The sequence below is a fragment of the Bubalus bubalis genome, chromosome 2 (genome assembly GCF_019923935.1).
Source record: "Bubalus bubalis isolate 160015118507 breed Murrah chromosome 2, NDDB_SH_1, whole genome shotgun sequence".
In the NCBI taxonomy this organism is placed as follows: Eukaryota; Metazoa; Chordata; class Mammalia; order Artiodactyla; family Bovidae; genus Bubalus; species Bubalus bubalis.
Genome location: NC_059158.1, coordinates 6,327,027 through 6,345,592, shown reverse-complemented (window position 1 = coordinate 6,345,592; position 18,566 = coordinate 6,327,027). Strand labels below are relative to the sequence as shown.

At 38.5% G+C, this 18,566-nt stretch overlaps 1 protein-coding gene across 2 annotated transcripts in view; it reads left to right on the top strand.

Annotated features, from left to right (window-relative positions):
* LOC102395523 overlaps positions 1-18,566 on the top strand; it is a 377,402-nt gene that overhangs the window by 226,773 nt on the left and 132,063 nt on the right. Inside the window, exon 13 of one of the 2 annotated variants that reach the window (XM_044926869.2) lies at positions 14,301-14,376. In XM_044926869.2, the coding sequence (XP_044782804.2) occupies positions 14,301-14,376 (76 nt within the window). Of the gene's footprint in view, positions 1-14,300; positions 14,384-18,566 lie in introns of both variants that reach the window. The other variant, XM_044926862.2, reaches the window with a different exon arrangement.

Here is an 18,566-nt window from a genome sequence, read left to right as displayed (position 1 = left end):
TTTTACAGAGGCACTGTGGGATGAGTTAGGTGAGGAGAACATGAGCTCAGGGTAGCTCATGGCTTTCTGGAGACAAATGAGAAAGCTTTTGAAGGCTATTGAAGCGTGCCTGAACTTCTTTTTTAATAGAATCCCATTTAAATCTCGTATTGGTATGACCTGGGGAGATACGTGTTAATTTCACATTTCTTTGGGGTAAAAGAAAAGCCATAAGAAAAGTTAAGGGCTCAAAATGGTTCAAAGTATATTTGAAATTATTGGATACACACAGGGATGGATTTGGGCAAGGAGGCACAGGTTTGATTCATAGTTGGGGAACTAAGATCCTGCATGCCGTGTGGCCAAAATAAAAGGTTTAAAATCATAGAAATGCTCCAAAATATTTTTAAATAATTTAAATAATTTTTTGGACGCACCCAGTGTTCAAGGTAAATCCGTCCTTCCTTCTTTTCTTCTTCCCTCCTTCGTTTCTGCATTTGGTGCTTTCTTCCATCCTCCCTTCCTTCTTACAGATCAATGAAGTTGTCACCTTGTAACTTTATTTACAGACTGAATAAGACTTCCAATAGCTGCAGCATTAAACTCCCCAAATTGGGGCTCAGCTGGGGAAATTCCACACAGATGTTAATTGGAGGTAGAGTAAGGATTGCATTTTTAACAAATTTAGTTAAAAAAAAAAAAAGAATTGTTTTCAACTTCGGTTTTGTAGGCTTCTTCACCATTGCGGGTTATTTGCAAAAATGGTTTCTAGTTTGAACCACTTCGATCTCCAAGTCGTTTAAAAAAAACTGCTGGAATTGAGAAAGCTTTAAACAGTCATGCAGGTCTTTAATTGTAAATTAGTTTTGACAGGACTACGATGCAGAGCCCGGCTTGGTTCCAAAGTGATGCTAGCTGACAACCTCGGCTGCTCCAGGAGCAAAGGAACATGTGGAAGAAATTGTTCTTTTCCATTTCACAGCTTGTCATTTCCTCTGCGGGGCAGCCCCTGACCCCTCTGAGAGAGCCTGACACCCATAAGGGAAGTGTTCCCACTGATGTAAAGGAAGTGGAGAAGCAGTTTAACGCGAAAAGCGGGGAGGAGGGTGTGTCAGAAAGACCTGGGGGACAGAGAGATGAGATGAGCTGAAAACGTTTCCAGCAGGTTGGAATCTTTGCTGCGTTATTCCCTTTCAGCAGAGAAAACCGAACGATAATTTAAGAAAGGCTCAGAACACTGGGGGAGCGGGGAGGCTAGCACTACCTTTTTAAAATCTTTTTTTTTTAAAGGTAGAAATGGCAATAAAAATGAATGTGTCACATGTGAATGATCAAAATAAAGGTCCGAGGAAAAAGTACAAATGTATGTTTGCTGCTCCATTGCAATATGTTTCTAATTACAGGATGTGTGTGGATTAGATCGACAACGTCAGATTACAACTTGTGTTCTCAGGACGTTTTACACCCTCAGCATTTTATTTGGTCTCATATATTCATCACAGTCAATTTTGCCTCTATACCTGAGCTATTAAACAGGGCAGTAGGGAACATAAAAAAGCAGCGGGGTTGTGTTATCATTCAAACTGGTCTATTATTCTTGTCAATGGGCACAAACTGTTTCAAAACTTCTCAAATTATCCATATTTTTAGAGCTACTAATGAAGTCATTTTAAAAAAAAATAACTTATTATTCTTTTTGAAACAGTTGAAAATCTTTTTCAAGATACTTTTCTGACTGTGATCTTTAGAACAAGGGTAATGAACACTCCTTCCTGTACACACACATCTTAAGTGTGTGTGTGTGTGATCCTTAATCTGTTGCAGCAAACATGTGAACGGCTGCAAGTGTGCCATATATTTTAAGCCATCACTCCAAAAATGTACTGTCTATGAAAATAATTCCCATTTTCCCTCTGCCAATCTCTCACTCAATCTGCAGATACTCAGCGTCTCAGTATTAGACAGACATCCTTGCAAAATGATATTGCAGAAGTGGATATCGACAGTGAATAATGTCGTGGTTCTTGACTGAATGCGAGACGCTGAAACTGACCTAGGAGGCCAGAACAATTCGAACATTAAAAAAATAATAGTTTTACTTATTTATTGGCTGGGCAGTCCACATTGCTGTGCAGACTTCTCTCTAGCTGCGGCAAAAGCTCTTGGGGCAGCAGTTTAGGAAGGAAGGCTTTCTATGGACCTGTGACAAGACTTGCCTGTCTCTGGCCCCTCAGTCAGTCTCTCCCATCAGTAAGTTTCCATAAGTTTCTTATCCTTATCCATCACAGGGCAGACAGATGAAAACCACAATCACAGAAAACTAATCAAACTGATCACATGGACCACAGCCTTGTCTAACTCAATGAAACTATGAGCCATGCTGTGTAGGGCCACCCAAAATGGACAGGTCATGATGGAGAGTTCTAAGAAAATGTGGTCCACTGGAGAAGGGAATGGCAAACCACTTCGGTATTCTTGCCTTTGAACCCCATGAATAGTATGAAAAGGCAAAAATATAGGACACTGAAAGATGAACTCCCCAGGGTGGTAGATGCCCAATATGCTGCTGGAGATCAGTGGAGAAAAAACTCTAGAAAGAACAGAGAGATGGAACCAAAGCAAAAACAGCACCCAGTTGTGGATGTGACTGGTGATGGAAGTAAAGTCCGATGCTGTAAAGAGCAATATTGCATAGGAATCTGGAATTCCTATGAATCAAGGCAAAATTGGAAGTGGTCAAACAGGAGATGGCAAGAGTGAACGTTGACATTTGAGGAATCAGCAAACTAAAATGGACTGGAACGGGTGAATTTAACTCAGATGACCATTATATCTACTACTGTGGGCAAGAATCCCTTAGATTTGACTCCTCTGTCCATGGGATTTCCCCAGGCAAGAATACTGGAGTGGGTTGCCACTTCCTCCTCCAGAGGGGTCTCCCCAAGCCAGGAATCGAACCCACGTCTCTTATGTCTCCTGCCTTGGTAGGTGGGTTCTTTACCACTAACACCATCTGGGAATAAGAAATAAGAAATATAAATTAGAAAAATGGAATTTTGAGTCAAATAGGTCAATATTTCCTTTAGAATGAGATAGGAAAGAAATCATCCCTTCAGGTAGTGCAACTCAGCTTCTTAGAAAAATCAGTCTAATCGTCAATGTTGACATCTTAGCATTTAAACTTTTAGTCTGTCATTGAATTTGAAGTACTTTTTTTGGGATAAATAGCATATAATTAAGCCATATTTTAAAATTCACTCTGCAACATCTGACTTTTAATTGGTATAGTCAGAGCATTTGCATTGAAGGTAATTATGAGTATGTTCAGACTAAGTTTGATATTATAGTATTTATTTTCTGACTTTCTCTTGTTTCTCATCTTCTGTTCCTCTTACCTTCTTGTGTATTACTTGAATATTTTTAGGATTCCATCTTGATTTGATTATAATTTTTGAACAAATCTCTTGTGTAGTTTTCATAGCAGTTGCTCTGGGTATGGCAATATCCATGGGTGTCAATATTCTACATTTTGAGTCAAACATACATAGTTCACTTCCATTTCAGCCCCTTTACCCTCCCCACTTTTAAATATCATTGTCTTGGGTACATGTGGTGTTATAGTTTTTGTTCCAATCATCATATATGATTTTTAAAACCACTGAGGGAATAAAGAGTGTATTGTATTTACTCACATTTGAGGCTCTGTCTGGATTTCTCCCATTTTTTCCCTTCCAGTTGCTCCAAGATTTCTTCTTTTACAATTTCCTTTTGGTTTGAAGAGCTTCCTTTAGCCATTATTTAAGGGAAGGTCTAGCAACAAATTCTTTCAGTTTCCTTTCATTTGAGAATGTATTTTGTCTTCTATCCTGAAAGATAATCACTGGATATAGGATTTGTTTGGTTCAGTTCAGTCGCTCAGTCATGTCCGACTGTTTGTGACCCCATGGACTGCAGCTTGCCAAGCCTCCCTGTCCATCACCAACTCCCAGAGTTTACTCAAACTCATGCCCATTGATATTTGTAGTTGATAATTTTTTTTTCTCTCAGCAGTTGAAAAATCTGCTGTGTTGGTCTGCATGATTCAGCTTGTGTATCTGGGGCACCCCCTGGACCCTGGTGGATGCCTGGGCGGATAGAAGGGGCTTCCCCAGGGCTGGCCACCCGGTGCCTTTGGGTGGGGAAGGGAGTCCCCAGCCTCAGGATGTAGGGAATCTTCCTGGTCTAGGAGTTAGTTGTGGTGGAATCCCCCTGCTGATGCCACTTAGCCACCTGTTTGTTGTCTCCTGGCAGGAGGAGGGCTGTTTCAGGCAGCAGAGGAGGAGACAGCATCATGTGGTTGCTAATTCCAGTAGGCTCTGGTCTGTCTTGTTCTCCCTGCTGCTGGACTCACCTGATGTTATTGGTGGGACTTCCTTTCTAGACCACTATTTGCTGATAGGAGGGAGCTGGAGATGCTGGGTCAGGATTACTTTCCTCTGTTGGTGAGGTCAGGGGGCACATAAGATGCCCTATCCTATACTGCTGTTCCACCTCTGGGGTCCCTTATCACCTTTCCCTCCTCTTTATATCTTTCAGATTTTCCTTTGTCTTCCTCCTATTTTATGTCCAGGGTTTATACTTATACTTAGAGAGGAGAAGGGAGAAACAAGGGTATGCCATTTGCTCCCAACTGGAAATCCTCTGAATTTTCGGTTTTGTTTAGGTGGTCTTACAGCATTTAAAAGTTTTTTCAGCATTTCATTTAGGGATTGAGGAATATGGAAGTAAACATTTTTTTTTAATGGTGGTAAAATAAAGATAATACACAATTCACCATTTTAACCATTTTTAAACATACTGTTCAGTGACATTATATAGTATATTCACAATGCTGTATCACTGTCATCTTCTTCCATCTCCAGAATTTTCTCAATTTGTCAAAGCTAAACTCTGTAGCCATTAAACAATAACTTTCCATTTCTCCCTATTTCCAGGCCCTGGCAATCACCATTTCTACTTTCCGTCTCTCTGAATTTGGCTGTTCTAATTCCCTAATATAAAGCGGAACCGTATAATACTTGTCTTTCTGTGGCTGCTTAACTTTTCTTAATGTGATACCCTCAAAGAAGGAAGTAACATTTGAATTGGTATAATTTAGTACTCACTGAAGTGTTTTAATATAGTTTTGAGAAGAAGAGTTTAAAATTAGTAACCAATTTGGGACATTGAACCTGGTACGTAAAGCCTGGTACATAGTATGAACTAAAAAATGTTAGCTATAAGCATCATTTTTCTTCAAGATTTTATTATTCCTTTTCTCCCTCGTATGAATAGCTAAAAGTCAGCAGATGGGATGTTGAGTCAAAGTTTGTATTTGTTTTCCTTTTTGAGATAAGCACCCCTAATATCTGTCTACCTACTGGGAATGTGCAAGAAAGAAACTGACAGAGAACGCCGATCTCTGCACATTTTTGGGGGGAAATAGAACGTGGACATGGGGGTCAGAGGGCCTTATATTCACATCCTGGAGTCCTTCTATTTAACGCCCTTTGTCAAGTTCCTCAACCTGTGATTCTTTGCTTTGTCACCTTTAAAGGGGAGATAACAGGCTCTGCTTGAGGATCAGTAACAACTTATGTGAAGCGTAATAGAAGGAGTAAGTAGGTGCTCACCAAATCACCCTGTGTTATTGAGTTAGTTATTATAATGTGGAAAACACACTTGGCTCTGTCTATATCCTACTTAGTTTCAGTACTGGGCAATCTTTTCTTAATAATAGGGACTTACTAGTGGAAAAAATAATTTATTATTCTCAGTAGCTTTGGGTGTTCTAAGTTCAATGAAAATGTCAGTTGATGATAACCAAGGAAAGCTCATGAGCAGCATATTAAAATTTCTGAATTCTTTCATTGGGCTTAAGATAAAGAGTTTAATATTTTTAAAAATAAGGGGGAAAGAAGCTAACTTCCATAAAAAGATTCAGTCTTTTTAAGGATGGCAGAAATGGGTGATATTTAAAAATTATTCTTGGGAAAAAATAACCAAATATCTCCCTGCTCTTATATTATAATAATATTTTATTAGGCAAGACATGCATGTGTGAATCTATTTTTATATTCTGCAAATGTAAAATGCTCAGAGATCACTATTGGTTGATATGATAGCAGAAATATTTATAGTTTTCTGCTGGCAATAAAATTAACCAAATTTATATGAATTAAATCAGTAACATATATAAATCTGAAAAATACTGTTTTAATAAATTGAAAAATGCTGTATAAAATATGCTGTATTATTATCAATCAACTAACTGTTGGTCTTTGTAAGTGGTATCAAAGTGTCACATGGGTTGAGGTTCTATGTGGACAGGTTAAGGCTTAGCGGTTTGAGTAGAAGTGAAAGTGGGCATAGTTTGGTAGCATTCCTGTTGCTGCTAATATTAAAAATCCCCAAACATGATTTCATTAAGCTTCTTAACACTTCTAAGAAATCAACTCATAAAATAGTATGGGCACTTTGCCTTTCACCAAATATTTTAGGCTTCAGGGAGAATGTGTGTGTGTGCATTCAGTTGTGTTTGACTCCTTTGCGACCCCATGGACTGTAGCCCACTGGGCTCCTCTGTCCAAGGAATTTTCCAGGCAAAAATATTGGAGTGGGTTGCCATTTCCTACTTCAGGGGATCGTCTCAATCCAGGAATCAACCTGCATCTTTTGGGTCTCCTGTCTTGGCAGGTGGATTCTTTAGCAACTGTGTCATCTGGGAAGGGCTTCTCTGGTGGCTCAGATGGTAAAGAATCCTCCTGCAATGCAGGAGACCTGGGTTTGATCCCTTGGTTGGGAAGATACCTTGGAGGAGGGCATGACAACCCATTCCAGTATTCTTGCCTGAAGAATCCCATGAACAGAGGAGCCTGGTGGGCTACCATCCATGGGATCCCCAAGAGTCGGACACAACTGACCAACTAACACTTCATGCCACCTCGGAAGCCTTTAGATAGGATAATCCTCACTAAATCATTGGAAGGACTGATGTTGAAACTGAAACTCCAGTACTTTGGCCACCTGATGCAAAGAGCTGACTCATTTGAAAAGACCTTGATGCTGGGAAAGATTGCGCACAGGAGGAAAAGGGGACGACAGAGGATGAGATGGTTGGATGGCATCACCGACTCAATGGATATGAGTTTGAATGAACTCCAGGAGTTGGTGATGGACAGGGAGGCCTGGCAGGCTGCAGTCCATTGGGTCGCAAAGAGTTGGACACGACTGAGTGACTAAACTGAATCTAAACTCCAATTCTCTGGTACATGCCCTTTGTCAACAGTTACATGTTTGAAGATCAGTTTGTTCATTTGTTTCTTCCCATGAAGAAAAGATGGAATTTGCTCCTTGACATGATGGCCAACATTTGTCTGTTTATGTTGGCAGCATCCAAGAAGTTACTGTTTATAGGTTCAAACCATACATGCTGGCAGACAATGGTATCAACTCATCACCTGCATTAATGTAGTTTCTGATTATTCGCTGTTAACATCCTCAAATAGATATTCATCCATTATTTTGAAAGTGGTTAAAATTTACTGTCTTAACTGGAAACCAGATATGAACAACCAGGATTCAGAAAAAATTGACCATCTGTTTCTGCTGTAGATAAACAATGCTAAGATTTTGGTCTGTGGTTGCAGCCATGTCCATTGCAACGTGTCATTGAAAATTCATACTTTGGTGCTGATTTTGGCCTTTAAACTATTCATTTGTACTGTGAACTAGATTATGTGCTTCTAACTGTCAGTAAGCTGAATGCATTTCAAGTCAATTTACTAAAATAGTTACTGTTAAGCGGTATATTTGGACAGAGTTGACACCTTTGACATTTTGTAAAATGGCAAAAATAACTGTATTTAAGGGAATGATTTATGAATGTTGGGTACCCATAGAGCTTCCATCTGATTATGGTTTTTGCTTTAGCTGCTGAAACTTCACAAACTGCTGAAAGGAGAGCTAATTAGTGCTGTGTGATCAGATATTTACCACAGATAAGCACACATGGAGAAATGTACGAAAACATAATATCCATATAAAATCTATGATCTTCTTGTTGCTTCTTAGCATTGTCTTTGTCTAACAGGGGAGGAGTAGTTGAGGTCTTAGCAGAGGCAGAGTAAGTAAGGGAGAGAGAGTAAGATTGATGGTATAGAATTGCCTTTATGAAACACACATTCTTTGGTATAAATAAGGAAAGCAACTTGCAATGATTAAAAAGTATTTTGAATCTTGAGTTGTCTTCTAGATTGCTGGCCTCTATTAAAAACTTCTTAAAATAATAGATAGCTTTAATTCTTCAAGCAAAAGAAAAATTATATCATCTTAGATTTTCCATATTTATTATATAGATGTGACTTGACTATGGAGGAAAAAAAAGAGCAAAATCTCTTGTATTGCAAGTTTTAAATGTACCAGGCTAAGGTTTACTTAATTAGAACCTCCAGGCAATAAAGGAGCCCTTTTTAAAATTCTGTGATTCTTAATATGCTAAATAATGCAAAGCTTCAACTCTTCAAGCATAAGACACACATCTGGTAGTTTAACATTTAAATTACAGGAGGAAAAAAATTCCTCACTTCAGTAGTAATTTTCTCAAAGAAAAGAATAGGAAATTTATTACAACTACATTTAATTTCTTTTTGGATTTCCATCCTGTCTAATTGCAGGCATTTTTCTAGGTTTTCTGTATTTGTACTTTTTACACATGCTTTCTGTACATTTTATTAATGTTTAATTTGAGATGCTTCACACTATTAGAGCCCTTGAAAAACTGGAATATTTTACTTAGCAAATTGTTTTGAGAAATACATCTGATCTCTAGTAATAAAAACAATGGTTTAGAAAATAAAAGGAAAATAAAATCTCAGAGAGCCACAAAAATATTACTGATGAAAAGGCAACATTTTTCAGTTAGTTCCACTTTCTGGCTCTAATGTTTTTCAGTATTTGTGTTTTCTTTGTTTTGTCATTTTCTGGCTGTTTTTCATGCAAACATTATTATAAGCAGCATTCTTTCTTTGTATTTCTCCAAAGGACAGTGTCAGATCCTTGATTAATTTTACAAAGGTCATTTGGAAAAACCATTATAAATGTGCCAAGTAAAAAAGATTAACACAACACAGGGAAAGCCCACTTTTATAAACATGTGCACCTATATATATATATAGGGCACTGAAACATTATACAGTTTTGACAAGTGTGTTCCTTGTGCACCTCATGCTTTATTAAAAATATGACTGCTTCATTTATTTTTTTCTGGGTGATCCCAGCTGACACATTCCAAAGGCATCAGCAGGTTACTGTTATTTGTAAACATTTTATCTTTTTCTCAGTATAAAATGATCCAATAATTAAATTGCATAGAGGTTCCATAGAATAAAGTGGACTTTCAAAGTAATTAACCTATATCTGTATTACTAACACAGGTGCTAGTTTTGTTGCTGTTCAGTCTCTAAGTCATGTCCTACTTGTGACCCCACGGACTGTAACCCGCCAGGCTTCTCTGTCCGTGGGACTTCCCAGGCAAGAATACTGGAGTGGGTTGTCATTTCCTTCTCTAGAGCATCTTCCAGACCCAGGAATTGAACCTACGTCTCCTGCATTGAAAGGCAGATTCTTTACCACTGAGCAACCAGGGAAGCCCCTGTGACAAATTTATGTATCCAATTCTACATTTAATTAAAAAATAAACCACACTGCAACTTCCAGTTTTAACTATGGCAGAGTAGCTGGTACCAGACTGATTCATTTATAATCAACCATTAAACTGCAGAGAAGATATGAAGCATTTTAATGTTTTAATTGTCATGGAGCATGGGCCATTACGAAACACAAGACTTGCTGATCCCAGAGAGAAAAGAAACTCTTGAGGAAAACCCCAGTTGTCTACGTGGGCAAAAATTCTGACTCTAAAATAGTGAAGTGAAATCCAGGTAGAGAAAGTTCCCCTGAGCTGAGGAGACAAAGTTTAGAATGTGTAGAGTGAGAGAGAGCAGGGAGGTGTGCAGAGAGGAACTCAGGAGTCATTTAGGGACCACCCCCAACCCATGAGTCCTTGGCTGAGGGTACATGACCAGTTAGACTGATGGAGGCTCTGCTAAGTAACGACTATGGACCTGGGAATAGAACAGAAATAATAGAGCTGGAGCAGAGGTCGCATTTAAGTCAGGAGAGCCATGTTAATACCTCATTTTCAATTTGAGGGCAAATTGAGATGCTAGAAGTCTGCATGTTAGGAATAAAGACCACACTCTTGAGAGACTTACTTTAAATCTGCCCCCACAAAAGCCAAAAACAAAGTTCTGACAAGAGAAGCAGAGGAGTTAGAGTCTTGAGGTTGAGTCCTGGTAAGTTAGCGTGACTTGGAAACATGTTTTACAGACATGCTTAAACAAAATATAAATTTAAGCCTGCTGCTGCTGCTGCTAAGTCGCTTCAGTCGTGTCTGACTCTGTGCGACCCCATAGACAGCAGCCCACTAGGCTCCTCTGTCCCTGGGATTCTCCAGGCAATAACACTGGAGTGGGTTGCCATTTCCTTCTCCAATGCATGAAAGTGAAAAGTGAAAGTGAAGTTGCTCAGTCATGCCCGACTCTCAGCGACCCTATGGACTGCAGCCCATCAGGCTCCTCCATCCATGGGATTTTCCAGGCAAGAGTACTGGAGTGGGGTGCCATTGCCCTCTCTGAAATTTAAGCCTACATGAGTTTAATGGAATTAGCCAGTAATTGAACTGTCTAGTAGGAAAAACTATCAACACTTTTTCAAGAAAGATAACAGAATCTAGAGTTTTCTACAATGCCCATTATATTGTATAACGTATAATACTTAGACATGCAAAAAACAGGAGAATATAAACCTTAGGGGAAAAGTGAATAGCAATGACTGTAAGATAATTCAGATATTAAGTTTACTGGGAAAAGCCATTAAACTATCCATTATAAATATACTCATAAGTTGAAAAAAACAACTACCTGCAAACTATTAAAGGAAAATATGTTTTTAATGAATGATTAGTCAGATTATCTTAGCAGAAATGTGGACACTATAAAAAACATAACCAAATGGAAATTACAGGAGGGAAAACCCAAGAATTAAAAGAAATTTACTGATATGAAATGCAGAAAATAAAAAGCTGGAAGAAAAATGAAGAGGAACTCAGAGATCCAGGAGGTCATAGCACAGAGTTTTGCACCCTTGTAGTGAGAGTTTTATGTAAAGAAAGAGGGTAATAATATGGAAGAAAAAATGTATTAAACAAGTAGTGATTGGAAATTCCCCATATTTTAAAGAATATATTGGCTCATAGATTGAATACCCTCAGTGAACCTCAAAAGAATAAATGCAAGGGAAATTGCACTTAAGAACATCATAATCGAAAGTTAAAGTGTTGTTTTTCTTTTTTAAAAAACACATTCTATCTAGGGGAACAATGATCTGAAAAATAGCTGACATTATCATCTGAAACAATGGAGACCAGAAGTCAGTGTAATGACATATTAAAATGCTAAAAAAATGTCAATTCAAAAATCTGCATATAGCAAAAAACCTCTCAAAAATTGAGGTTGATATAAAGATATTTTCAGATGAGGAAAAACTAAAAGAATTTTTCTTCAGTAGATTGGCACTATTAAAAAAAAAAAAACCTAGAGAATTTTCATTAGGCTAGCTGGGCCATCTTCAGGGAGGAACAGTTTTCCAAAGGATGCAGACATGGAGACCATGTCCTCAAAATTTTACACTATGGAAAATTCATCTAAAAATGTTCCCATCTTGAGAAAGAAGAATGGAACTGGAGGAATCAACCTACCTGACTTCAGGCTCTACTACAAAGCCACAGTTATCAGGACAGTATGGTACTGGCACAAAGACAGAAATATAGATCAATGGAACAAAATAGAAAGCCCAGAGATAAATCCACGCACATATGGACACCTTATCTTTGACAAAGGAGGCCAGAATATACAATGGATTAAAGACAATCTCTTTAACAAGTGGTGCTGGGAAATCTGGTCAACCACTTGTAGAAGAATGAAACTAGAACACTTTCTAACACCATACACAAAAATAAACTCAAAATGGATTAAAGATCTCAACGTAAGACCAGAAACTATAAAACTCCTAGAGGAGAACATAGGCAAAACACTCTCTGACATACATCACAGCAGGATCCTCTATGACCCACCTCCCAGAATATTGGAAATAAAAGCAAAAATAAACAAATGGGACCTACTTAACCTTAAAAGCTTCTGCACATCAAAGGAAACTATTAGCAAGGTGAAAAGACAGCCTTCAGAATGGGAGAAGATAATAGCAAATGAAGCAACTGACAAACAACTAATCTCGAGAATATACAAGCAACTCCTACAGCTCAACTCCAGAAAAATAAATGACCCAATCAAAAATGGGCCAAAGAACTAAACAGACATTTCTCCAAAGAAGACATACAGATGGCTAACAAACACACGAAAAGATGCTCAACATCACTCATTATCAGAGAAATGCAAATCAAAACCACTATGAGGTACCATTTCACACCAGTCAGAATGGCTGCGATCCAAAAGTCTACAAGTAATAAATGCTGGAGAGGGTGTGGAGAAAAGGGAACCCTCTTCCACTGTTGGTGGGAATGCAAACTAGTACAGCCACTATGGAGAACAGTGTGGAGATTCCTTAAAAAGCTGGAAATAGAACTGCCTTATGATCCAGCAATCCCACTGCTGGGCATACACACTGAGGAAACCAGAAGGGAAAGAGACACGTGTACCCCAATGTTCATCACAGCACTGTTTATAATAGCCAGGACATGGAAGCAACCGAGATGCCCATCAGCAGATGAATGGATAAGAAAGCCGTGGTACATATACACAATGGAGTATTACTTAGCCATTAAAAAGAATACATTTGAATCAGTTCTAATGAGGTGGATGAAACTGGAGCCTATTATACAGAGTGAAGTAAGCCAGAAAGAAAAACACCAATACAGTATACTAACGCATATATATGGAATTTAGAAAGATGGTAACAATAACCCTGTGTACGAGACAGCAAAAGAGACACTGATGTATAGAACAGTCTTATGGACTCTGTGGGAGAGGGAGAGGGTGGGAAGATTTGGGAGAATGGCATTGAAACATGTAAAATATCATGTATGAAACGAGTCGCCAGTCCAGGTTCGATGCACGATACTGGATGCTTGGGGCTGGTGCACTGGGACGACCCAGAGGGATGGAATGGGGAGGGAGGAGGGAGGAGGGTTCAGGATGGGGAACACATGTATACCTGTGGCGGATTCATTTTGATATTTGGCAAAACTAATACAATTATGTAAAGTTTAAAAATAAAATTAAAAAAAAAGAAAAAATAAATAAATAAAAATGTTCCCAAAAGCAATTCCAAAGGGTTGAGATTGGCAGTACTCGATCTCTAGAGGGGAAGAAGAGGACAGGGTGCAAGGCGGTGGCTGCTCATGGATCCATGTCATCTTTTCAGAAAATGTTTTTGGGTCCACCTCTTGGTCAAGTCTGTGGCTCTATTGAGGAACTCCAATCTCTGGACCAGAGTATTTGTCACAAGATGCTGGGGAGAGGGTTTAGCATAGAGAGTCATTGAAGGGAGAGCTCAAGCCAATGGATCGAGAGGCATAAAGCTAAATTAATGCCTGCTTATGTATTGATAGTATCTTTGTAATTTAAGAAAGACTTGTTGAGGAGGCAATCTATTTCAGGTAGAGGGCACTGCTGGGGTTTAGCAGATAGAGGCCAGAAATGGGGCTAAACATTCTATAAAAACAGGACAGCCCCTGCAAAAAAAAAAAAAGAATTCTCCAATCCAAAATGTGGTTCATGCTGAGGTGGAGAAACCCTGACATAAAATAAGTCGTGCAAAAGATGATAAAAGTTGCTCAGGCGGGAAGAGCTGGGGACACATAGATAACTGAACTTTCTAGTATCAAGGCTTGATATTGGAACGCTGGGGTGCGGCACGGAGAAATGTCTTTGTAAGCTTGATCACAGAAACAGAGCTGAGGATAGAGAATCCTACCCGGATGAGGGGAGAAAGCAGATCACACACAGCTGCTCCTTGTAAATTGCATCCCCATGGTGTAGGGTTCTACTTGAGGTTCATGCATTGACTGAATTAAAACCAGGAGCATGTAATAACTCAGAGAATTATTTCTTTCACCCCCATGTGTCAGCCTTTATATAAACTCTTAGATTTCAGCAGTGTAAGCTTACATGTCCTCTGATGTAAAAATCTATAATTTTTGTTCCACCTTTTGTCTTTAACCCTAGGAAGCATTTCTAATAAAATTAGTCCCTGCCCTACAGACTGTGATTTCAGTTTCTCAAAAGAAGACCATGAATTACACAATAAGGTAAGATAAAGGCAAGATAAAAATTATCGAAGTTGGTTTTGACCATGAAAACAACAGTTCTGATTATTGACTATAATTTCTTAAAATATATTTCCAGGTAGAAAGTAATGTGGTCTTTAAGGCAGGTTTTGAAGTATGGACATACTAAACAGGTGACATTTGTGAAATCAGTAATGCTAATAATATTTTTCATTACATCTGAATCAGACTTTAAGCTGTTGAAGACTTTAGATAAATTAACTAGTCTATAATACAAGACTCTTTCCAGCTTGAGCAGGGTGATTAGAAAATGTGCTGATTGTCCTGTTTTATTTGACATGATTATGGCTGCCATGAAGTCTATCCAGAAACTATCTTGATAAACTTTTAAGAATTACTTACCCTGGGTTTCCAAATGTGGGTTGAATTGATTTTACTGGTATAATTGGATCCCGTTTTTGGATGTTTAACCATTTCCAAAATCTGTATCTACATAGACCAAATGACTTCAAGTTTTAAATATTCAGAAAATTTAGTCTGGCTAGAAAATTAAAGTAAAAGAATTTCTCTCAACCCTGCCTTTTCCCATACAAACTATCTGAGTCATTACCTTTATTCTAAAGTATGTTAACTAAATAAACACAGGTCTATCGATCCAACTTTCATGCCATTCTCTAAAGCCTGATGTTTCTATCTCTAAATAGTGGACCACCCTCAAATCAAATAAATGAGTTTTTAATGTCTAGAAGACAACTTCACAGCATTTACAATTACGGTTGTTTCTATATTGCGGAAGAAGAAAGCATGAGAAATCAAAAGTTTAGTGACATTTGTAACAGTGAAAGGTAACATTTATTGAGTGCTAGGAAATTACTCGATGCCAGAAAATGTTCTCAGGTCCTCCACACCAAATGACTGTCTTATTCTCACTACAAACTAATGGGGTAGATACTTCTAGTGACGTAATTTCCCCTGTTTTGTAGGTGAGAAAAATAGGGTGCATGAGATGGTGTAACTTAGGCAAAATAACGTTGTTAACAAGTATATAGCTGCGCTTTGAATCCAGACTGTTTCTAGAATCCAGTTTTGTATCTATCATGAGATAATACATCACAATTTTATTTCTTTGTCCTTTCAGTCAGGTATATGTTTTCTACTTCTTGGGCCTTATAAGGAATAGGATATGGGAACCAAGAACAATTTGCTAGGAAGGAAAAAATGTTACATCCTTTATGAAAAGTAAAAGTGTTAGTGAGTCAGTTGTGTCTGACTCTTTGCGACCCCATGGACAGAGCCCACCAGGCTCCTTTATCCATGGAATTTCCCAGGCAAGAGTACTGGAGTGCGTTGCCATTACCTACTTCTTCTCATAGTGTTAGGAATTAACTCGAATGTTCAACTGATATTAAAGACTCTGACTCCGGCAATTGATAGGGTAGCTGTGGGGAAATTGAGGTTAATGTTGAACTTCACGTGGGAAGCATTTGTTTTTCAAATTTATTTACACAGTGAGAAAAGAATCAAAATGCGTGGCCCCAACTGGTCAGAAATACTAGTTGCCATCCAGAGTTGAAAAACAGAAACCCCAGGGGGCTAGCTACCCAAGGAGTCTCTCTGGATCAATCCTGAGCTCCCCAGCCAGATAGGAGTACCTTGTTTTTCCCTGGGTGCTGCTAATGTTAGTAGAAACACTGTCCTAAAAAATTCTCTGGAACACACATCAGAAATGAATTAAGGAAAGAGGAAATAGTATTCTTGCTGGATGGTCTCAGGATTTAGGCTGGATTTAATCTGGGGCTGTGGGTTTTATTTTTTAGATGGTGTAAGGACACTGGTGAAACTGAACATGATGTCATGCGTTTGCTTTGATACTTCAGAGGCACCTGGCGTTTGTTGCTATTATTGTTGATGTGCAATTCTGTGACCCTGTTAACACAAGCCTCTGAACACAGTCCATCTACCCCAGCCTTCCTCCCCAGCCTTCTTAAAAATGGTGCTGCTGCTCGCATCTCGTCTTCCCAGAGCAGTTCAAAAGCATTTGTAATCCCCAGGATTCAGCTCTTTATTCACTGTTTCCTCTTTCTAAGGCTCTTCCTTTTGATGACACAATCCCCTTGCTCTTCATCTGGCCAGACGGGCAGATGAACAGTACTCCCCAGAGCTCTGCACAAAGACCCTTATGAAGAGTTTGCGAGAATAAAGTGCTGCTCTTCAGTGGAGCCTACCTGTGCCAACGCCACAATGCTTTGGCCAGCACCACTGGACTGGGGCCCCTGACCTGTGAACTGCGAGCTTTCTTTCTCCCCAAACACTGACCTTCTCGTCGGTCCCAACATCATCACCCTTCTTCATGAACCAAATGGTCCATGGAAAGAATTATTGCTTAGGGGCAAAAACCTCTGAACAACAAGGTAGGGATCCTGGACTTTGCTTTCTTTCATGTAACAGTATGTAGTGCCTGTGTTCCCAGTCGTGTCCGACTCTCTGTGACCACATTGACTGTAGCCTGCCAGGCTCCTCTGTCCATGGGATTCTCCCAGGCCAGAATACTGGAGTGAGTTGCTGTTTCCTTCTCCAGGGGATCTTCCTGACCCAGGGATCCAACCTGCATCTCCTGCATCTTGTGCCTTGGCAGACAGATTCTTTACCACTGAGCCATCTGGGAGCCCACTTTCTATCATAGAACACAATTAAATGGGCCTTTCATTTCATGAGCTGGACAACTTTGAGACTTAACATCTTAAGTCTAAAATCTTAATATTATCTTAATATCAATAAATTAATAATATCTTAAGACTTAAATCTTCCTATAGTATTTTCTACTTAGCAGCTTCGTAGAAATGCTGTAATAAATGCAGAAGAAAGGATGCTACATGTCCTATTGAACATTTCATCTAATGTTCCTCACCCATGGTATGTGTTGCATTGTACCATATGCTACTTAGATCCTTAATGTTCTAAAGCATGTTAAGTTCTATCCTTTCCATCCCCAGAAAGAACCTTATTGCTATTATATCATTTGGTCTTCATAAAAAGTCCTGCGATCTATACAAGACAAATATTATCTCCATTTTTCAGATTAAAACTCTCAAATTCATGGACTTTAAATCATTTAAGTTTCCAAAGTGGTGAGAAGACTTGAATGAGTGTCTTCTAACCACCACTTGGTGCTTTTGACACGATACATTTTAGCTTTTCAAAATTCTTTAAAACACTTCTTGGCTCTCCTTTTGTGTTGTATTTGACAGAGTACACATTTATTGCTTCCTCACTGAGGCTCTGTTTAAATGGTGATCCTCACACCAGATTTTCAGCTCATGAACTTGAAAATCACATTTTGAATTCTAGCAATTTATATTGATATTTACATGTGTGCCATTGATTTCTGCAATGGGTCAGACTCTGAGTAGCCATATTATGTGAAACGAGCTGTTTCAGAAGAAATTTGCACCAGTTTCTCACTTAAAGTATAGACATTCATCTTTCTGAAGACAATGCTGAGGGAAGAATATTTTTTTTTAATGATGATGATCTGCTTTGGCTTCAGGAACTTAAGAGGTGTAACGGGTCAGAGGATCTGTTTTCTGTCTTTTAAATGTTGATGATGTCCTTACTTAAAGCATTGGTTCTTAGGTGCAGATTCATATTTGTGATTGGTGGATTGTTTAGATTGTTAGAGTATATTCATGTGAACAGATTCACGTACTCTGGTACTCATTCACCTAGGAATTTGTACACGTGTTTACTTATTTTTAGATTTAAAACTCTTATTTTCTTTGGGGATGAACAAATGTCTGTGACTTTATGTCTTCCCAAACACCCATTTTAAAGGATTTTTAGTACATTAACTTGAAAACTCTTTAAATGAAATGCAAAAATTCAGAAAATTTTGGCTATTTTTGGAGTTAACAGGTATATATCTTTGTGACTTAGCATCTGGAGGTAGTCCACTGTCTTTATTGTAACATAAGTACTTAATGAAATGACCTCTAACTCTTGAGTATTTACTGTGTGCTTATTACCATGTTAGGAGTTATGAAAAATACAAAGAAATATACAACATAGAATTGTCACCATGAGTATATTTGAACAATTGAGATAAATATTAGCAGATTAACCAAATTGAAATCAATTTAGTACACTCTATCATAAAACATCTATATTTTAACAAATCAAGAGTGTTGATGGGTAAACCAAATCTTTG